Genomic DNA, 23,309 nt, shown 5'->3' with positions numbered 1-23,309 from the left:
GCCCCATTCCTCTGCAGCAATGAGAACATGTGAAAAAAAAGCACATAATAATCCTGTTTTTGGAGGGCAATGTGGAGTGTGAAGGGGGGTGGGGGGCTGGAAGGGTTTGAGGGACTGGGGTGGGGGAAGTGGGGGCGTTATTTTCATTCACATTTTCCACTGAGTCAGTCTACAAGCCAGAGGCAGCGCCTGCTGTCCAGAGCTGTGCTGGCAAGTGGCCAAGGCTTCACTTCAGCCTGCGAGGACCGACAGCGCCTGACATCCAACGACCGCTCCTTCCTCTTAGCAAAACACTGCAGTGTTAAGAGCCTCGGCAGAGGAGGGAGACATTCACGGGGCAGTCGTTTAGAGTGGCGTGGCGGACAAAATGGGAGTGCTGTGGAGTCAACGAACTATTCACACACATGTAGATACACCATCATGCTGGAGTGTCTGTGCGTGTGCGTGTGTCTGTGCGTGTGTCTGTGCGTGTGTCTGTGCGTGTGTCTGTGCGTGTGTCTGTGCGTGTGTCTGTGCGTGTGTCTGTGCGTGTGTGTCTGTGCGTGTGTCTGTGCGTGTGTGTCTGTGCGTGTGTGTCTGTGCGTGTGTGTCTGTGCGTGTGTGTCTGTGCGTGTGTGTCTGTGCGTGTGTGTCTGTGCGTGTGTGTCTGTGCGTGTGTGTCTGTGCGTGTGTGTCTGTGTGTGTGTGTCTGTGTGTGTGTGTCTGTGTGTGTGTGTCTGTGTGTGTGTGTGTCTGTGTGAAGCCTGGAAGTACAGTTTCAATAGTGGTTGACATACCATTCCAGAACAGAACAGAACATACCAAAGCCAAGAATGGACTCATAGTTCTTTTCATAAACTATTATGCAAGATCACTTTGGCAGGCCGGGGAAACACCCTCATTGTTTTCAGTCATCTTAAGATCAGGCACACAGGCGCACTACTCCTTTGAGGTTAGGCAACTCAAAACATTTAGCCTTGATCCATGCATATATCATCACTACACGCATTCAAATATCACTAAATGCTGTTTTGATATACTTGCAGGTATGTGTTCAAATGGAAACAAATATGCAAACAAATATGCAAAGACAATTATCAAACAAGTAGTACTCATCTGACAGAGACACTAAAAACATACCTCTATACAGTAGTTGGTGAGCTGAATCACTGTGTGTCACTATGTGAATGTCACCGTGCTTGTGAGCATTGTGATCGTGATATATTAGAACATATGTCAAAATGATTATATAACTCTGTCAGTGTGTGTATATATATTTTTTTTTTATCTGTACAGCTCCATAAGCAAGTGTGAGTGGGAGTTGGTAGAGCTCTCCTGGGACAAAGGAGGAGAGGATGATGGAAGTAAAGAGAGTGTGTGTGTGTGTGTGAGTGTGTGTGTGTGTGTCTGATCGTAATAGACTCTTCACAGACCACCGCTTTAATGTGGTGAAGGATGATGTCACTGCTATAACCCTAGGTGCTACACAAGTTGCAGCAAACAGAATATGAAGCATCATTGTGACTCATGTAGTGACAATCACATCGATTAAATACAACCCTTCTCTAGCTAGCGATGTTTGTTGTGTACCAGGCAAACACCCCCATCCTTTCCATCTCTAGTAAAAGATGACTAACTTCCCACTCCTGCCATAGCCTCTCCAGCACAGATGTCTTGTTTTTTTGTCATCTTTCTCTGAATCTGGTGTTGTGCAGAGGTGTCTCTATTCAGAACACATCTTCCAAATATCTGCCTCTGATCTGGCTCTGATTTGGTCTCCATAATCAGACAACAAAGCACACACACAGCTGCTCAATATAGGGGGGAGAAGGGAGGAAAAGAAAACAATAAATAAACCACACTCTTTGATGTCAGAGTGGAAAACATTTGTGCGCCATTAACTGCCACACAATTCATTAATCTGGAGCTGAGGGCAAGGCGGGTGCTTCAGGGCTCTCCACTAGAGAGGATTCCTGTCACATAGCTAGGTCAATTGAGACGGCAGACTCAAACCGCAGCAATAGGCATGAACACAAGCAAGCGGCTGGGGAACGTACAGAGAGGTGAGCGGTGGCTCTGCCCACAGCAGTGTAGGGACCGTGGGATGGAAAATCAATGGCAATATTTCTGCTCATGATAAGTTATCGTGACATTTATTCACCTTACCATTCTGGGAGAGACTCACAACCCTTCACCTCCATGTCCGGGGTTGAGTCTATACACTTTGTTGTACGCTGTTTAATCTCTGTAGTTAAATTCGGTTAACCTGACACCACAACGCAGGGAATACATACATAATTCCGCCTCTTTGCCTTTGTAGGGGGAATTTTTTATTCTATTTTTTTATTTTACATTGTGATGCATCATTCCTCTGTGATTCCCACCCCTACTGCACAGGGGAAGGGGGCTATGGCGGTGGCAGATCAAGACTCCCAACAGCACACTGCGCTTGGCCCCTGAAGAAAAGAGCAGTTGACATGCTCCTCATAAATAGTGGTGGGGACAGGACCAGTTACGATATACTAGGGCATGCATGCTCATCATGGAGTGTATCTGGAGGGAATATCATACTATACCCAATAAGCTGTCCTCCTTAATTGCTTCACTGTGAACACTTTCACTGGCAGAAGCCTTGGGGAGTGAGGGGGAGCTCAGAGGCGTGAGTCATGCGGCCCGCATTTTAAACACAGAGATAACACTCGTAAAAAGGAGAGTAACCCTAGGCCCTCGCTCTCTCCCTCCATCTTCCACACGCACAAGCACACACACACAAGCACACACATACACACAAGCACAGACACAAGCACACACACACACACACACGTACACACACACGCACAAGCACACACACACACACGCACAAGCACACACAAGCGCACACACACACACGCACGCAAGCACACATATGCACGCATGTGCACCCACACAAGCACATATATGCACACACACACACACACACACGCACAAGCGCACACACACACACACACAGGCACACAAATGCACACATGTGCACCCGCACAAGCACACATATGCACACACACACAAAAGCACACATACATGCCTATTTTTGGAGTTGTAGGGAAGTAGATCAGTGCTTGTGTGTGGAGGAAGAGAGAGTGGCTCAGGAAAAACACGCAGCCTTCAGCTCCAAAATAACCACCACAGCCAGCAGCGCACCTCATCCCTCCGCACCAGACACAGGTGATGACAGGTGATGACAGGAGTCCCAACAATGGCATTCCTCTGGAAGTCTGGGCTCATTACGGCATGGCAATATGCTGCCGACTCCTGCGTTTCATACGCAGACGGCTTGATATTAGGGCTGGGTATTTCCGTATGGAAAACACATTCATGTAATGCCCTGAGCTACTGTTACAGAATGAGGATTACAACTGCTGTCTATTCCAACCACTGAAGGAAACACTGAAAAACAAGTTAGAAATGTGACCGTGTCCAGAAGGTAAACAAGGCCTGTTGGTTATGTCATTTCGACAATTACTGTTATTTCAAAATATTTCAGCTGAATTATTTCCGTCAGGATTTACTAAATGTTTCTGGCATTGTTGATTTTGGCACTGTATTGAAAATACCCTTCTCATTAGAGTACCGAATATTGGATGCTCATTAATCACAAGGAGAGGCTTTCTATTAGCTACACACTATATTAAGCTGTGATCTAATCTTGTTCAACGGGAGGCTTTTATCTGAAAGACTTGTGTTTGTGAAAACAGCTTGAAGAACATCAAATGTCATGGCATTTTATCAACCGTGAAATCCAGGTAAATCAGTTATCCACCAAGAGTGGTGCTCTGACCTTAGAGGTAGCCAACATTGGTCCAACGTAAACAAATGCCATTTTGTTTGTGTCCATATTCAATCATCAAAATGAACTGGGTGTCCTTGAGTATCTTACTGAGCGCATGATGAAATTTCCGACCTCACAGGAGGTCTGCCAAGTCATTTTTTGGAATGCTCTGAAAGCCACATTGTATTCATCTAACTTGCAGGGAAACAAGCCAGTGTTAAGTGGTGCTTTCTTCCCCTTCATTTGATTTTCCAGGAAATCTGTATCTGGCTATCCAGCAGCACAGTCATCCCCCTGCAGGCCGAGGGGGTTGGAGGGTGCGGCGCAGGGGGCATCAGGCACCTGGCGTGTGGTTAGTCTGGGCAGCCGCCTATGGGTGGGGTTGCGGCATGCTGCTGAGGCGGTGCCCTGGTCTTGCTCTGCCGCTCTCGCCCTCCCCTTGCACTCTCTGACAGACACTTCCCCTCTGGCCGGACCACCAAGGCTTCAGAGGTGTTCCCGCCCTGCCATCCAACTGGCAGAGGCTGGTCTCACAGCTCACCCTCTCACCCTATGGGGAGGATGGCAGAACTGACCAACCAGGGCCCTGAGCAGAGGGGGGGTTTTGTTGTCCTCTACTCTAGGGGTGGCACCGACAAGACAGTGCTATGCACACGGCCAACGCAGGTCACAAGTCAAGCCCATGAGCTCAGAGACACCTCACACACATGACTGGGCTACTGGTCAGGAGGAGGCCACTGACAATGAGGTCCGGCAAAACAAAAGGAGTTCAAGCGAGGCGACTCGTACCACTTCAAAGACTATGAGGTGACTGCTGGCAGGTTACCCCAACACGGCCCAGAGCCTAGGGCCAATAGTTTTCCGCGAAAACGGAAAACGGACGGAATACGCGGAATGGACCATCTGAAACGGAATGGACCACTGAAAACGGAATTGCAACTTTTCAAACGGAAACATAATTTTGTGCATCAAAATCGCCCAAAACCCCCTGTATCTTACCCTGTAAGACTGAATGTCTTTCAAATAAACACAACAACGATCGCAACAATGAACAAACATTAATTAAAGAACAAAAGCGGTCAGAAAATGTCACGTCTGCGCTGAACTCTGCTCCGGCCACGCCCCCCTTTTCAAGGGTAGTCACGTTCATTTGCTCATCTTCCCAATCGCATTAAAAACTAAAAATGTTAAGTCTTCTGTTGATGGCTGGCAAACAACAATCTAAGAAGGGCACGTATTATTCACTGAGTTACCAAGCAGTCTAATTTATGGGGACTAATTAGCACGGCACTGAATTACATTACCATGACTTATTGCTACACAATAACAATTACACAACTAATATTACTAGATACATATAATAGTGGACATTACACTAGGCAACATGGATGTCATTCATATCTCATCCAGTCGAAATCTTAACAGGATTGAACCCATCTTTATTACAGCGTATCAACATAAGAACAGAACATAGCTAAATCTCCGCTTAGCATCATGCTAATCACTACTAATAGCACGAGCAGGTAGCCCAAAATTTGGTATTTAATACACGATCTATTACAGAAGCAACTTCATGAAAACCCTTACTTTCATTAAGTATGCACATAATGCCTCACATACAGGTCGAACAATGATGATTTAAGCATTGGAAATGTATAAGGCACAGTATGGTCAACTACTTAGCGACAAACTGAACTCGACAGTATCGTAACTGTGGGTGCTGCACGCACGCAAACAGCGTTGCTAGGCAACATAACTATCAACAGAGTTTTTCATACAGTTAACGTGCAGAAAGGCATTATACGGCTGTTTTTATTTTTTTGACGCGGAATCACGGAATTACCAAAAACGTGACACGGAATTTGCTTTTTTTTGACACGGAAAACTATTGGCCCTAAGAGCCACCCAACAGGGACCAGAGCCACCCAACAGGGACCAGAGCCACCCAACAGGGACCAGAGCCGTCTCACTTCCAGCTCTTCTAAACAGCGCTAAAACGTGTGGACCCCCCCATTTACAACTCTTTAGATCAACATTACTATTGTTTTATTAAAAATTAGCAAACCAACATCTTTGCTTTTTTTCAGCCTTTTGTTTTGTTTTTGATGTCTGAATTAGCCTATTAGCTGTAAAATGTAAATCTGTGCCAACACTATAAAGCACATCCAAAATATTTTGTTAAATGGCTTTATTGCGCACACACACACACACACACACACACACACACACAGAGACACACACACAGAGAGACACACACACAGAGAGACACACACAGAGACACACACACACACACACACACAGAGACACACACACAGAGACACACACACACACACACACACAGAGACACACACACACACAGAGACACACACACACACAGAGACACACACACACACACAGAGACACACACACACACACCTGCTGTGTAATCACCAGGGGAATGGAAAGGCAGCAGAGATGTCACCAGCAGGTAGGGGGGGGTGGGTGGGGGGAGTTGAGAAGCGAGTGGGTTGAGTGATGACTCAGACAGAGAATATGAAAAGAGGAGACACCTGCACAACCTCAGAGCGAAAGTGAGAATGAGAGCAAGAGAGCGAGAGAGCGAGAGAGCGAGAGAGAGAAATGAGGGGGGGGTTACGCCTTACACCAAAAAAGGGCCCTTAAAAAACAACTGCTGAAAGACAGAAACCCAGATGTGTTAGTGCTGAAAGAACAGTGGTAGGTTAGCTGAATGTTATAATGAGGAGGGTAGAAACCCCAAAAGAAGGAGGTGTTAGCAAGTACAAGATGTGGAAAGAGAGAAAAGAAAGAGAATAAAGAAAGCGAGAAGAAAGTGAGGGAAAGAGAGAGAGAATGGCAGATGGCCGCACGTCTGCACATTCAGATGCCCCAGATGTGCGTGGCTTTGATGCGCCACACACACGCCAAACCACCAGCACTTCTGGTCCAGAAGTGTTTTGACAGGGGGGGGGGGGGGGGTTGTTGCTGTGCAAGAAAGTGCCACCCAGTGCTGGTCGCCATTCTGTTTCCAAATGAAGGTCACAGCTTTCTAAGAAACCGTCCCAGGCACATCACAAATCACAACAAGCAGGACGGCCTACCCAACGGACTCCCTGGGCGCCATTGTTGAGCTTGTGATGAAAGATGTTGTATTCTTGGAGCAGTCACCAAAACCCCGATGCTAACCTGCCTCACCCGCTGAGCCTGGGCACATTGCTCTCGCATGGCCGGAAACAAGCTTGTGCTTTTAGGCAGCGGCACCAAGAGCCACATAACCACAAGTGGTACAAAGAGAATTCGAAGCTGAAAAAAGGACTTTCAGGACTTTTTATATCAATTTTAAAAGGTTGAGTGCTGCCACCATGAATAGTGTTTTTTTCTCACCACAAACAAAAGGCTCTAGTGTGGTCTGTGAACAGTAGGTCTACGGCCAGACACGCTAAAGATGTGGCCAGATCTGGCTTTTGTGCTCCTTTTTTCCTATAACCCAATGACATTAAGAGAAAATGTCATATCTAAATTTCAGTTCACTGAACTCTGATGTATGAATCCAGGCAGTCATGCTGTAGTAGTTCCCATCCACTGCACTGGTCCAAAGTGTTCACAGTTTTTCCTTGAGAGTTATAAAGTGACCACAGCAATCGCCGCTCACATTTCCAAACGCTGCTCGCCCAGCAGAGAGAGGGCGGCAGTGGAGCGTGACTGACAAGAGCCGAGGAGAGGGGTAGCAGCTGTGCGAGTCGCTCCGGAGGGCCACGCCGGGGTTGTGGGGGGCCCCCTTCTACCAGCGCTGCTCCTGCCTCTGGCCTCGGTTTCCACCCAATTGCCCCCTTTACCAGCAAGAAGCAGCAGACATCCAGTGGTGGGTTTCTCACACAAACCCTAAGCAGCATTTCACATGCCTGAAAAATGATCCCTCCTCTTGGCCAAGGGGGAGACTTCACAGACTCTGCTTACCAATTTTACCACAGCAAAAAATATTAAGCTGTGCAGAATGTCCTGTTTTTTTTTTTTTGGTGAGACACAGACCATCTCATATATGTAATTATTTCTCCCCAGTATTTCAAGGAGACTTAAGCTAAGGAGGCTGTGCCAATTCGTCATCGTCTGTCTGCTGTGAGAGACCCGTTATGCAACAGCTAATTACTTCCACTTGGCCCAGGCGGCCGGCTGCACTTCTTGTACTCCGTGAGGCACTGAATGGAGGAGTGAGGGAGGGAGGGGGGGGAGAAAAATAAGTGGGGGCAAGAGGAGAGCACAAATAAAACAGCTCTTTACAAACCCAGAGACCTCTCTGAAGGTCCAAGCTCTCCATTCTCATCTCCCAAGGTCTTTTTCTCTCTTTTTTTTTTCTCCTTCTTGAGGAATCTGCTGTATTGCAGAAAGACAAATAGGCTGGTAAACCACGATGTGGGGATGGGGGGGGGGGGGGGGGGGGGGAATGGGCAACAATCATCAAGACAGGCCCTCCAGACCTTTGCAAGCCTTTCAACATGATGTCATCATTTACCAAAACAAAGCAAAACAAAAAAAGTGAAGGGGGGAGGCTGGATAGGGGGCAGAGAAATAGAAGGGAAGAAGTGCATCATGCTACCAGTTCACCATATTTCAGTTCATTATTTATTCCTTCAATCCACTTGACATTAATTCATTCGACTATTTTCTGGATTTCCCAGGGCTCTCTCCAATCCTTCAAATGTTTTTTCATCGTGGCCTCCGAGGGCTGTGCTTTTATCAGTCGAACATTAACGTATCTTATACAGGATTCTAGCAGAGAGCACAGTTATCTTTTTAAACACACCAGGCAGGTGTGACTCCCATCCCTCAGTAAGACACAAGAGACTTATAAAAGCAATCCTACAAAATGTAAATGCTGACTTGTTTCTTACTGAGAAAATGAGACCAGTTCATTTTTATATCCTAATTATCTTTCTGTTACCTTGGTCTAACAAAATGCTTTAAATAGAGCATCGTATTTAAAAGGCTAGTTTTGCCATCTCCGGATCAAAAGAAAAATAATCCTGTTCTTGAAACACAGAGAAACAACTTGCCCCCTGAATCCCCTCCGCTCCGAAGCAGAGGTGCACTAGTCTCTTACATTTTGTGGATACATTTCAGGGTTATGATGACAGTAAAGAACTCTATTCTGCACTGATTCCCAAAACCAACAAAGGGAAACATCATACAATGCTTGAGAATATTCAATGTGTTCTGATGCCCAAGTTATCATCAACGCCAGGTATACCCCATGGAGTTTACAGGTTAGCTGTGTGTGTGTGCGCGCATTAGTACACATTAGTTAAATGTCAAGCCTAAGAGATGAGAAATGAGTAGGTAAGCCATATTTCTGCAGTAAGGGTGCTTTTGTGGCCTTTCCACTGTCTGTATAAAAGCTCTGTGAAGTTGTCTGATCTTTGCAAACAGGGGGGGTAAGTGACCCACCTCATGACGAAAAGTCTACTCCAGAAATTACATACTATATGAACAGTGTGGCAGTTCTGGTGTTGGCGTTTTCCTGTGCGTGAAATTCCTCGATAGTTCGACAGACACATACCTGACCACGGGATCGGGAACGGCATTCATGTTGGCGGGCACCTGGACACCCTTCTCCCACTCCTGTCTCCAGGGGTCGGACAGCACGTAGAAGTCCTCAGCGCCCAGTTGGGCCGAGTCCGGCAGCTTCATGGCTGTGATGAAGTCCGTCCGGAAGACCTGTCCCAACAAAACAAGGATTCGTTTAGAAACCAAGCAGAGCAAAGATGTGATGCGTTGCTGTAGGCATCAAGTACGTCATATATCTACTTTACATATCCACTGCTGGCCACGCTCACTTAATATTTTATGTTTAACAAACATGCTCTCTGTTGACACAAAATGTGGAGCAATTTTTACACCGGGGTTCAGGTTTCTCTGAAGTTTAACGACAGCTCTATGTGTTAGGATAGGAACGGTCACATGGTAAGGAAAACACTGACTGACGTGTGGCAAATAAGGTAAAGGCACGGGTAACCCTGAATGCCGGGACACAATGGAGTGGCAATTTTGGGATTATTTTGGTAGCTTCCATTTGGATTATCACCACCTAACTAAGCAAACTTTGAACCACTACCCAAGACACTTGAGCGGGTCGAGAGCTTGTCTCTAGAGAAACAGAGATGCCAGGCAGGGACTGCTACCAGGCTTTCAGGTAGGTGACCACTCTCTGGGGCTCTGTAAAGATGACACGCACACAAACACACACTCATCTACACACGGTAGGTTCTCCTTACACACATTTACATCACATAGGGATAGTGTGCAGGATGTCGAACTAGCGTAAACGTTTTGTTTGGTTTGTCTCCGTTGTGAATTACAGTAGTTTTTTGGTTTAAATTCACATTAGCCCTAGACAACGAGCTGTCCTTGTTGGTTCATAGCATGCTATTACTTCGATGTAGTTTGTAAAACACAGCATTTCTTCTTAGAGCTTGTGTCATTATTTCAAATGAATTATTTTGTCTAAAATGTCTGCTGTGGGTCCAATCATCTAAAACTGCGCCTTTCCACAACAGAGCAATTAACCAAAGCCCATTCCTGTAACCTGTCTAAGCTCAAACCCCCCAAAGGGTGTTTGCAAGAGGAAAAAAACTGAAGCATAACAACTTTCTAGTGGAGCTAATAGCTTCAAAGCCCTCAGTCCAACGCCAGTGCAAACCTATTTTTTATGACGAAATAACAAACATAGCTGAAGAATAACAGTCTAATGAACCTCAGGAGAGAACGTTCGGGCGCCATATCAGGGTTTGGTAAAAAAAATGTTTCTCCCCCCGATCCATCAGGCGTTCTTAAGCTCCACAATATCCACCTGCTCTGGCAACCAGGCTTCAGAGCTGCGATACAATCAGTACTATAAAACCCGCATGGACCCCTCCACCCATTGGCAACCTTACTCAAGGACATCAGCCACTGTGCACACATTATCCAGCCTGACTGCAAATTCCGGCCCTCTTGACACAGACTTCATTATACTCTCCATCATGTCTTCATAAGCCCCCTTATCCCTGCATTACTGCCTCCTGCCCCCCCATGCCCCCCACACACACACACACTCTGCTGATGCCCTGAAAGCAAGTCTCCCACACAACCACACATCAGTGTAATCAAGTGTCCCTATTAGCAGGGCTGTGAAGACAGGGGCCTGGGTTTATTCATTGCCTTTCTGGACACGGCAGATGGGGGGATACAGAATGGAAGGAGAGGCTAAACAGAAGGGTAGAGGTGAAAGAGATAATCAGTGAGTGAATGTGTGTGTGTGTGTGTGTGTGTGTGTGTGTGTGTGTGTGTGTGTGTGTGTGTTTTTCTTTTGTGTATGTGAGCTCAGGTAAGAGTGAATTTAAGATTTAGTTGTGCATTTCTGGTGCATGAAGGTGTCATGGAGTGGAGTATGAGTGGTTATGGAATGGATGAGGATGGACAGGTAATAAGAGCATGACCAGGGTTGGGGCACACTGGACTAGGATAGCAGAAGACCTCGAAGGTAATCCCCCCCCCCAAAGACATTTACCTCCTGTACACCTACAGCACTGCTAAGCAACTGAGCAAAAGGATACCATGTAAGCTGGAGTCAGTGGAACTGGCCCTGGATGAAAAGCAGCTGCCAATCCAAGTAAACAAGCACTGTAGCAAGGGTGTGTGAGACAGGGATGCTGGGCCAGGAAGAGCCCCAGTGCCTCCTCTCCTCCCTGATAAGAGCTCTAGGACAAGCGGCAGAGCTCAGCGTCAGTGATTCACTTTTACGGCTCCCTGTTTATACAACCCCGCCACAGCTAATTAATGCTGGCGAAACAGAATTACAAGGTCCCTGGTTTTAGTGTCTGCTTTGCTCTCTCTTTCTCCCCCTCCCTCCCTCTTTTCTCGCTCCCTCTCTCTCTCTCGCTCTCTCTCTCACTCACTCACACGCAGAGATATCAAACAGTTTCACTGCCTGCACAAGCGAGGACAAGTGACGCCTTAGTGGTTATGTGTGTCGTAATGATAGGAGGACAGACTGTTCTCGGCGGCAGTGTCGGAAATGGCTTGGTACACAGACAACCCGGGCAACAGTTTGCTGAAGCCATGCAAAGAGCAACAGCAATAAGAGGGGCATGACAATGACCTCATCCAGCAGCAAGAGGGGGGTGAGGGGGGGGAAACCTCTCCCACGCAGGGTCTATATAAAGGATCTCATTGTGCTTGCCAGTGCTTATTAGTTCTGATATTTACACAACAACCCTGGGAGGATTCGCACTGTTGGCAGGGGGGGGTGGAGGGGTGTTTCTGTACATTCGTTCTCTAAAGGAATTAAGTTGTACAGCGAATGAGAAGGTTACCAGCGTGCTCAACTGTGCTTCTAACAGCTGTTCCACTGCTCAGCCCAGAGCCAAAGACTCAGAAGTGGTTGAGTAACAGAGTCACTCTCCCACAGTCACGTTCAGCCACACAATCAGTCTGCACAATCAGTCGTCGTCTTCACTGCCACAATGGATTAGCGAGGCCTGGAGGATAACTATGTAACTAGCCAGTGTGAAATGTGTTGTATAGCATCCACTGGCACAGTGACACAAGACTCGACCAACGAAGAATGTTGGGAACAAATCAGGGAGGTTAATTTGTCACGCATCTATGCACCGATGCCAGAGCTGTTACAGCGCAGACATTTCTCATTTCAAATTACAAACATGGGGCATCGCATTCACCCGAGCATTTTAAGACTCCGTTGTGTTGATTTAAGGACCTTTTCTGCAAACTAGAGAGTGCGAGAGGTCTTGCCCTTCTCCTGCGAGCGTCACGACTGAAAGCAGTGTGTAGCCGGGAGGTTAATTTTAGCGTGCGCTCCTCTGTAATGACGGGGTACCGAAAGGAAGGCCTGGTGGATCCGTTTGAGGAACGCTGCGTGTCACTCACCATTTAGCGTTCACCACATCACCCCATCACAGAAAGGGGGGGGGGGGCGGACGCTGTGGGGAGATGTGACAGCAGGCTGGGATGGGAGGGGGGGGGGGGGGGGGGGGGGGGCACAGAACTCTTTCAGGGTCAGACTCGGCCGGCGAATACCCACCGGTGCCCCCTCTCAGGTTTGCTGATGGACGGGGCTGTCGGCTTCTCAGCTCGCCCTGCGGTCCCGCTGCAGCCAAGCTCAACATGGCCGAAACACCGCACCGGTTTAGAGCGTCAGCGCTCTCCTGACCACAGCCACGCTGGGCACCAATTCCTGCCTGAACTGGAACTGAACTTCTGGGCAAAGGACCACATCCAACCGTCGTGACATCAGCTCGCAAAGAGCCAAGGACAAAAGATGAGAGCACCAATTCCTGAAAAGTCACCCGCTGAACGCATTTGGTGAGGATGAATGCATTACTGTAACACATAAACAATAATTTATCTAATTTATTCACCATTATGTGCGCAGAAGACCTTTAGCACCCCCGAGTATACCATACGAGTCTTCCCGTGAGCTTCCTCCCCAGGAGCAGCTTAGGCCGCAGCCTCCACCACGCGCCCTAAGCGCCGCAGCTCGCCTGAACTCAGCGCCGCAGAACGGATTAACCCGCTCTCCCTCTGAAGACACAGCTCTGCCTCCTAACACCGGACATGGATGACCTTATCAAGGAGAAACAGGCACACCACCTGCACTCACGCCAAACCACCGGCTCATCTGGCAGCGGACAAGAGGCATGACTGCACGAGTCCGAGCGGGAAGGCATTTGCATTTCATCAGATGTCAAATGAGAAGAGGGGGGACGGCATGACGAGAGGAAGTGCACCATTTTCTTCCCTCATCCATGACACGAGAATCTTCTACTGCTAAGACACCTACACATACGGGCCTTTAGTCATGCTATGAATCTGAAAACGGGTGCCAATCTGAGCACTTGGAATAATATATGAAGCACCCAGGTGTCAGACTTATATTAAAAAAAAGAAAAATGAAAAACAAAAAGTGTGTTGATTAGAATGCAATTATCATGGACTCATGCAAGCACAAAGTAATCCTTTAATTACATGCACTGCAGACCTCTTTAAATATGTCACATTAAATGGGACCGCAAACCATAATAAATTGATCTACCTGAGCTACAAAGGGTGAGAAACTATCATATTTCTTGGGATGTTTATGACATTTTTCACGATCAAGAAAACTAAAATTCCCTCCCTAGCCTTGTGTACCTTCATGCAGATTAGGTTTTCAGATCATTTATGGCCCCATTTCAGGTCATGTTATGACAAACCTGAAAAGGTGTAGCTGCCCTCATCAATAATTCAAAATGAAATACATCCTTATTTATGCAGGTGCTGCAATCCTGAGCCAACAGCTAGATGCAGTCACCAGAGCTGGTCAGAGTGAGGTAAGTAAAGTGAAGAGGAAAAGTATTTTGAAGAATTGATTTGAGTGAGAGACTGTAGCTTCAATTGCCTTAGAGGACCACATACAAAATGAGCTAAAATATTGCAATTGATGTTTCTAATATGATGCAATGGCTCTAGGTCTCATCCTCAGCAGACTGACAGTATGTAATACAACTGCAGACCCAAAAAGATCACATAGCTCTGTGCATGTATGTAAAGGAGGAGAGAGCCTGCATTTGAAACAATTGAATGAAATTGGTGGCAATCTGTTAAAAACCAGGCACTATCAACATTCCCATATAAATACTCTTCCTTTAGCAGTGTTTTTACTCCCCATAATCCTTCAAAATGTCCTTGGGAGCCCTGAGCAACAGTGATACAGAATTGGCTCAGGGAGAATCATTTGCATTTGTCTGGGAGAGGAATAGTTAGCAGAGACTCGCTTGCATCAATTACACATGCACGGCCAGTGCTGGGAGGAGATAATAGCACAAACAGGGCGCATTTATTCCTGAAGATACCAGGGGCTTGGGTCAAAGCTGGTGGAGGGCTTTGAAGTTTTGGATTAAAAAAAAAAAAAAAAAAAATGTGAAACTTAATATTCCAGGACAGTACGTCTCATGGTCTCATTCTATCGTTCTTTTTCTCTCTTTCTTTTTTGACAATCCATCTGGAGTTGCTCCACCCAGGCGCAATGACCCATAGCCTTCACTGTGCAAGAGAAATTAACAAAGAGGAGATGCTCATGGTTTATTAAAAGCATTCCTAGTAGAATACTGGGTGCAGATGCATAAATTGTCCAAATAAATGAATTCCTGTGTGCTTTTTCCCCCCAGTAGGGATGTCACTTCATGTAAATACTTAAGACATGCTTCTCTTTCACCACCCATCTAATAACGTTAGCAAATGTCAGCAAGATATTACGCTTCAACTAACGACTTTTTTGGTGATTCCGATTAATCAATCAGTTGAAAGATTTGAAGGAAAAAAGCAAACAAACAAAAGTTATAATTTATATGTTTCACAACATCAATGGTTTATGCATTGAGTGCAGAGGGTAGAGCTCCTTTTTTTCATGTGTTTATCCGTGCACTGCTGCTGAATTACGAAATTCACATGGATCCTACATATGTGTTATAAAACATGATGCTTGCTTGCCCAAGTCATCTGCCTGCGGCCAACACCATGCATTCATAACAGCATAGCATGGCATAACGTGACAGCAAAGAGCAGCCTCTCTCTTTGCAGTAGGTAACAACGCTGAAACACAATCACACAGATTCACAGAACATCCAGATCTGGTTGGCCTCTATGGAACGCACAATGTCTGACAACTGAAGTAGCTGGTGGCTACTAGCAATCTAAGGTCAAACAGGCAACACACAGAACAGCAGAGAAAAAAAAAACAGACTAAACAGAGGACTGGCAATTGACTAAACCCAGGACAGGTGAAACTTCTACCCCTCAAAATGCTCCAAGTTTTTAAACGTTTTCGGTCGTGTTGGTGTTACTCTCGTCAATTTTCAACCTTTGAATAGAACCTTTGTTTTTGTGTCTAAGAGCATGCAACGAAGGATTTAGTGACATCAACTAATTGACTATTACATTAGTTAGCAACTATTTGTTTTTAATAGTTGATTTTAAGTCGATTGAGTTGATTAGTTGTCGCAGCTCTATACACTCCCAAACAATGGGCCGTTCCTGTGCTGAATTTTTGGCAGGCATTTCTCCACATTTCTTAATCTGGCTTTCTTTATTTGGGCACAATGCTGCTCCTTCAACCAATCACAGAAAGGTCCTGGCAACAAGCAGCACCTGGGCCTCAAAACCTTCTTACAGCTGTTTGCATCTGGTTGCCATGGCTCCACACAGCTGTTACTGCCTGTGCTAATGAGCATCAGTGGCTCTCATGGTGTCTGCTCCCCCTGCACAAGGCTGGCAAGAGAGGTGCAGGCCTTTCCTCAATCATTTCACACCTGCATGCATGCAAAGGCCACTTCCTTCCTTCCTGCCCATACACAACAAGTCTCTTTATTCATGACAACAGCAGTAAATATCATGCGGAAATCCACATTAGGAGCATGACAATGTTTTGGTTTGAAAAGCCTGGAGGGTATGCAGTATAAATGTGGTAATTTTATTCAAAACATTATACACTAGTATGTCACTCGGAGCTTTGAAACTGAATGATGTTCCTTTTTCCTTAGCTCATCTAGACCAAACACACTATCCTTTTTCTTACCATACTTAGAAATACAACTAAAAGGAAAATGAACAGTTTCAGCAGATGCTTTCATCAGCTTCCAAGGGTAAAATTGCTCATATTAGTTACCAAGACACCCATTCAACCAGACAAGTGTGCAGGTGAGATTTTGATTCGCCCATATGTTACACATGTCATACATCACACTTGAACACAAACGTCTCAATTAACCCATTCATCACTGGCGGAGAATGACGACACTGAATGAATCCTTCGGCTGCCAAAAGTCCCGGCCACTAATGAAGCGCAGCTGTAGCCTAAATGTCTGAACATCTCTGAATGTTCACGGAAACCGTCTTCTCATCCAAGAACAGAATAGTTGATAGAATTTTTATTTTAAATCCCATGGAAAAGTTTGGCCATTTTAATGACTCCTTTTAAAATGCTATGCTACTGTAACTGTTGAGATTTCTTTTTGTTCAGTGGAACTAGTGCACTAGTAAATATACAAGACTGAACGACTAGGATTTTGGCAGTTATTTTGAGTTAAGGGATGAAGCAGCGGGACACTGAGAAATTGCATTTCATGTCATGTGAATTAATGCATTAAAGCATATTGCATATACAGCGCTGATTGCGGATCGTCACTAGCTAAATAACGGTCTATGTCATGTAAATAACAAATGGAATTGAATCTCTGCACATTGTTTTCTTTATTTGGTTAGCAATTCCCTTTGAAGATGCGATTGAGGAAGCCTTTGAAAAGAAGCAGCTAAGGTAACCGGAACCGCTAGCAGAAGCGAGGACAAGCGCACACAAAAGACCGGTTGAGATAAGAGTTAAAGGCTTTGTAGCTACATCAACCACATCTCTTCTGTTGGAGTTAGGTTTTCGAGGACGGCCACTCAAAGGAGCTTTAAAGGAGTTGTCGAAGGCTGCTGAAAAAGCGAGCTAGAGGTGCTTACAGACTACCTGGGGACATGTTCACAGAGACACAGAGATATGCCTACAAAATCTTTTTGGTGCATCTTGAGGTCTATCTGTTGTTGTCTCTGGTATTGACATGTGTCCCAAGTCATTGTGAGTGTGTGAAGTGGGGTAAGTCTGGGACTCCAAACACCACTGCTGGGCCCTCAGGAGGTGTCTTTGGCCTGGTACAATAACACCGATGAAGGAACATGTCCATTTGACATCCTCTTTGAAATGCTCACGAAGGCATCTTTTTTTGTTGTTGTTGTTGTTGTTGTTGTTGCTGCTGCTATTGTTAAGTATTGGTATGATGGCTGTAGTGCACCCTGTTGTTGTAATGCTTAGGCAAGGCTGCTGGGTACGAGACCTTGCATGTGACAGTAAGAGGTTTGGCTCCAGTGGGAAGTCCCCAACCAATAAGGACATGAGGAATTTATAATCTATACCTGTGTATTTCCGGTATAAAGTACTTTACATTGAGGCTGAATGCACAATGTATTAGAGACTCACCTCTGAGGGTTTCTTCTGCTCGTGCCGAACCCATGGGCTGTTGGTTCCAGCCGTCTTTGAAGACTTTGACCAGGAATTAACATGACCTTTCCAGGAAATAAAGACTGCATGTTAGACAGCAAAAAAAAAAAACAGATTCAAGTTGTCAGTTTCCTAACAACCATGAATTACACAATGCAAGTAAGCAATTAGCCTTACTATATCTGAACTTGACCTTAATGTAGGCACGACGTGTCTGATGATGTATCTCTGACTCATTAATATGTTTGGATTTACATATAAATGCCAGTCCAGCTTCCCTAGCATCATCAACATTACGTCAACATATGTTTGCAAGCTCAGAGCACATCTGCCTGATTGTGTGTCATTCTCCAGATTCTGACATTCACTACTTGCATATGGTAAAATGCGCCACAGTTTTTGGTTTCGTTACAAAATCATTAAACCCCTTATTAACAGCCGAAATGTTTGCCTTCGTCAATAATAAGTAGCAAATAAGCAAGGTGTCTAAACTGAAATACAATTGCAAAGTGTCCAAACGACAATAGGAATGTCCAGATGTTGGACTTCAGCACTAATCATTCATGTTTATAATAGATCAGTCCAATGGGGGAAATATGGTCTAAGTGCAACATGTAGGGAGGGAGGCATTAGTCTCAAAGTTTCCATTTTCCCCTGCTGTAAAATCTGTCGCTTACTTCAAATCACAGGTTATGCAGTCTGTGCGAGTCTGAGGGATTAAGTGAATCACACAAGACCAGGGGCACCATACCCAAAAATCATTTATGTCACAGGGATTCCAAAACTGTAAGCAATTTTGAACTGCATCTCTATTTAATGAGCAGTGATAAACACATGTGCTTCAATATTGCCAAACAAACTGATGCTTGTGTCTTGATTTCGCTCCCCCGCTACTGACATAGAGTGTGTGAGCCACTACATTCACTGTCGTGGTAGAACACGAGCCAAAGCATTACTGTCCATCCCAAAGTGAAATACCAGCATAAGCACTGTTATCATGATCCTGAAATCATATTCACACAGGGAGGTCATGGACAGTGATTCTACTAACGAGCAGCCAAGAAGCCTTAAACATCTGCTCCACGCCTCAGCGTTTGATCTGCGCCCAGGCCACTTCAAAGATGAGCACAGAAAACAAGACGCGAGAGGAGAGAGAGGGACGGAGAGAGAGAGAACCAAAAGGTGAAAGAGGGTGACAGATGGAATGAGTGAGAGTGAGACAGAGAGAGAGAGACTGAGAGAGAGAGAGTGAGTGAGAGAGAGAGAGAGAGTGAGAGAGATAGAGAGAATGAGAGAGAGAGATAGAGAGAATGAGAGAGACAGAGATAGAGAGAATGAGAGAGAGAGATAGAGAGAATGAGAGAGACAGAGATAGAGAGAATGAGAGAGAGAGATAGAGAGAATGAGAGAGAGAGAGATAGAGAGAATGAGAGAGAGAGAGAGAGAGAGAGAGAGAGTGAAACTGTGAAAGGGAGTGAAAGATGGAGAGAATAAGAGGAAGAGACATCAAACCGGTGACAGCGAGGGACCATCTTGAGCACACCCTCGACCCAGCGAGGCTGTTTACCCAGGCTGTTTGTTTAGCGCTTGGCCGTGAGGCGCTGAGCTGAGCTGAGCTGCCTGCTGTAATCCATCCAGTGCAGTGCAGTGCAGGAGGAACTCTCGTTACTCACGCCGAGCTAATTAGTCACCAATGGTGGCAACCCCTCCACCACCACAAAGGTCCCCATTTTCACACAGCAAGGCACTTACTGTCAGTGGTGTCCGAGTCATTGCTGCTAGTTGAATACTTTCTTCTCTTCTTCACAACACTCTCCATCTAAGTGGAAAACAAACAAACACACAAACAATCACATATTGGAGGGGGGGGGGGGACTAAAAAGACACTAGTATTTCCATGGAGGCAAGATATTTCACACACTCAACACACACACACACACACTCAAGGCTGCTCCAAACCCACAATGACAGTGCGGGTTAAACTAGGCCACAGTCAGTGACGAGAGGAAAGTGATGGAGGGTGACCAAGGAAGAAAGGAAAACAGAAGAGAGAAAGACAGGATGAGGAAAAAAAAGAGAAAGAGATGTGGAATAGGGGGAAGGATTTTAGGCCACATTTGCTGACAAGGGATGACAGAATGGCCAAAGATGGCCACCGGCAAACGGGGCAATGGAGATACATTTATTATAAAAAATAAATAATTATAAAAAATTATAAAAAAAACATAACGAATTGTAAGAGGGGACAGGATTTTACAAGGCTATGGCTTAGATTGGCTCCGTTCTGTTTTGTAGATGTACATGTCGGACTCCTCATCCACCGAGACCACATTGAGCCAGGAAAGAAAAACACTAGAGGAAAAAATGGGTTATGGCCTTCAGCGCCTGCGTGCAGATTTATGTGACCATAAAGCGGGGCTTTTCCCTCTTATATTGGGCTCTTCCTGCCGCCTCCGAGCCCGCCCTGAACTTTACAAGTGACATTTAGACTTACAAACACGGCCGTTCAACTCCTGGCCCCTTCAAATGATTCACTGTAAACTGCTCTGTACATTACCAGCTTCCTCTATCTGCCCCTGCCCCCGAGAGCAGCCTCCATCTATCATCTTCTCAGCAGCTAGCCTGCACTGCGCACACTGCTGGGTGGGCATTGGGGAAGCCGGCACTGAAATGAACTGAGGTCCATGGGTCTTATTACCGCTGATATGTCTCAAGACTTACAACACACGACATTTTTTTATTTCCATCACTCTGACCACAAGAGCAGCATTCGGGGCAGAACATCTAAGAGACAGTGGTCAAATCGCCCTCACTCTCTCTCTCTTGTCTGTCTGCTGGCCTGCCTGCCTGCCTGCCTGCCTCTCAGCCATCACAACTATGAAACAAAAAACCCCTGGTGAGATTGAGACGTTCCTACGGCAGCGGAGTGGAGCAGTCTGCATTAGGTGCCAAAGAGGAATACCAGATGTAAAAAGAATGCACGTCTCACTTCAAAAAATGAGAGGGAAAGGGGGGATAAAAGCACCCAGGATCCAGTTTCATCTTAAAATTGAAAAAAATGGGAGGGGGGGCTTTTTTTTCCAGGAGGTAGGTTTTGGAGGAAATGGTTGAACTGTTCCCCTAGGAGGCCCTTTTAGTATAACCAGTGCATTTTCTAACAGATGAATTGCTCACAGGTCCCAGGCAGCAACACAGTGAAGACGAGATAACACAAAAAAATTATCTGAGGACCTGAACTTGCAACTTTCCTTATTAGCAACTAGCACAACTGCATTATCCACATCATGCAGGAATGGATTATATCACCAACATCCTAAAACTGCTCATGTCTGTGTTGGGCTGCCTACACTCGCCTCTTTGTGAAAAGCAACCTTGGTAGACGGGACTGGCAGCACCTCTGCCCTCAGAATGAAGGCCAGCCAAAACACAGCTCTACGGAGCAGAACATGGTTACAGGGGGCATGTGCCTTCTGTAGGGCCAATAGTTTTCTGCGGAAACGGAAAACGGACGGAATTCGCGGAATGGACCATCTGAAACGGAATGGACCATTGAAAACGGAATTGCAACTTTTCAAACTGAAACATCATTTTGTGCATCAAAATCACCCAAAACCCCCTGTATTTTACCCTGTAAGACTGAATTTCGTTCAAATAAACACAACAACGATCGCAGTTCTGGGTAGTCCGTCCTGCCTTGAAGAGGCCTTCAATGAAGGCTCTGGTCTATAGCAGATCCATAGTGTGCTTAAGGTTACAAATACAGGACCATACTAAAAAAAACTCAAAAAGGTCAGACAGACAGATGTGAAGTGACAGATATTTTGCTGAAAAAAAAGGAGAAGATAATCGCCTCATCACATTACGCACTGCTGATTTCAAAAGCTCACAGTCGATCCATCAATAAACCAAACTCTCCTAACAACCGCACACGCTCTGGGTGACTGCTCTAAATGAAGGGGGTTTGACCGGACAGCCAGTCCACCCAGAGCGGACTCCCTGCCAGTCATGACAGAGCAGGTGTATTAGTCCCGTCACCCGGTGCATGCTAATTGCTTCATAACCTCCTCTGCTCTTAAAAGGCAGAGGGGTGCCAGCAGCACGTCTGGCACCTCCCTATCCATCGAGTCTTACTTAACAGACAATCCATTATCAATTTTCCCATCGAAAACTTGCCACAACAGACAGGCAGAGCAGGGGAAATGAATGAAATGAAAGAAAGAAAGAAAAGAGAACAAACTGTTGCAGAGTTGGACATTTGCAGAGCTTGAACTGTGTGTGAGAGCCGGTATTAACTCTGTGTTATAATCCCTTGTCATCCTTCCTAAATCATCTGTTGAGCTGCATCCTGTCCTGTGTAACTGCTGAAGTCTGCTACATCGAGCTATGGCACCACTTGGCAATAATCTTATAAAACAACTTGACAGTTTGCGGATTGCTTGTCTGATGATTTAAACAGATGTGAAGTGTGGAGGGGGTCATGGATTCATTGTATTATTTTCACTTGTATTGCTGGTTACTTAAACTCTCTCGAAATTATTATCTCTACTAAAGAATGTTAATAGGCCAGACATTCAGAATGTTCTGAAAGTTCAGTTGAATGATTTTGCATTATCCTCAATCTCAATGTTAAAACATCAAGGCAAAACCCCTACTTTATTCAGAGCTCTCTGCACTTTTGCAGATTCTGAGAAGAACAATGAAGAGTTCATGTGAGGACAGGCTGAGGAGCCCCTCTCATGCCAGCACAGCAGCAGACAACACAGACAACACAATGCTGAACTCCCCTAATTCTACACACAACCCCAACGGCCCAAATCACAAGGGCCCGCTTCTGAGTCTCATGTGGACCTGCTGGGGACTCGTCTCAAACAGGCGCTAGACTGCCAAGCTCTCTCCATTAACTGCACACCATCCCAGAGGACTGGTGTCACAGTGGTGCAGCGTCACACAGCACAATCCACATGGAATTGATTTAAAAGGTAAAATGCAATTATGGTTTTTAATTAGGTTTAAATAAGAGGATTCTCTGCTCCTGCCTATTCTATCAACAAACTGGAGGTGTCAGGCACAAGTGTACCTAGGCTTATACTGGGGACTTTGCATACAGCCTGCCTCAGGCTTTAGGCCAACCCTGCCAGGCTACATCTGTGATCAGGTTTCACTGGGACCACAAATAGTACCTCAAGCACAGATTTCCTAGAGAGCCAATCAGTGGGTTAAGGGGCTGGTTTAGGCGATAAGAACAGTGATAAACAACATCAGGGGTGCTGTAAGACAGTAGTCTATGCTCGTTGGTTAAGTGCTGATTCAATTCCCTGCGTTGTGGGGTCATGTCCCTTTCTCATGCCTCTAAGCCAGAGTCATTTCAGTGGCGAGCCTTCAGACCACAGAGAGTACAGTTGACTTTGTGGAAAGACAACGACAAACTACTTCTGAGTTTCAGTTCACAGATCCGTTCAG

The 23,309-nt window shown here is 45.8% G+C and overlaps 1 protein-coding gene across 1 annotated transcript in view; it reads right to left on the bottom strand.

Annotated features, from left to right (window-relative positions):
- Positions 1-23,309, bottom strand: part of jade2 (jade family PHD finger 2) — a gene marked incomplete at its 3' end in the record, with an annotated part of 67,291 nt that overhangs the window by 38,245 nt on the left and 5,737 nt on the right. The window contains exons 2-4 of the mRNA XM_080851179.1: positions 19,602-19,668; positions 17,829-17,914; positions 9,336-9,493 (exon numbers count right to left, since the gene is read on the bottom strand). Coding sequence (XP_080707305.1) covers positions 9,336-9,493; positions 17,829-17,914; positions 19,602-19,668 — 311 coding nt within the window. The remainder of the gene's footprint in view (positions 1-9,335; positions 9,494-17,828; positions 17,915-19,601; positions 19,669-23,309) is intronic.

This window comes from Sprattus sprattus, assembly GCF_963457725.1.
Source record: "Sprattus sprattus genome assembly, chromosome: 1".
NCBI lineage: Eukaryota > Metazoa > Chordata > Actinopteri > Clupeiformes > Clupeidae > Sprattus > Sprattus sprattus.
The sequence above is the reverse complement of the archived record's forward strand: the minus strand, read 5'-3'. Positions and strand labels throughout refer to the sequence as shown.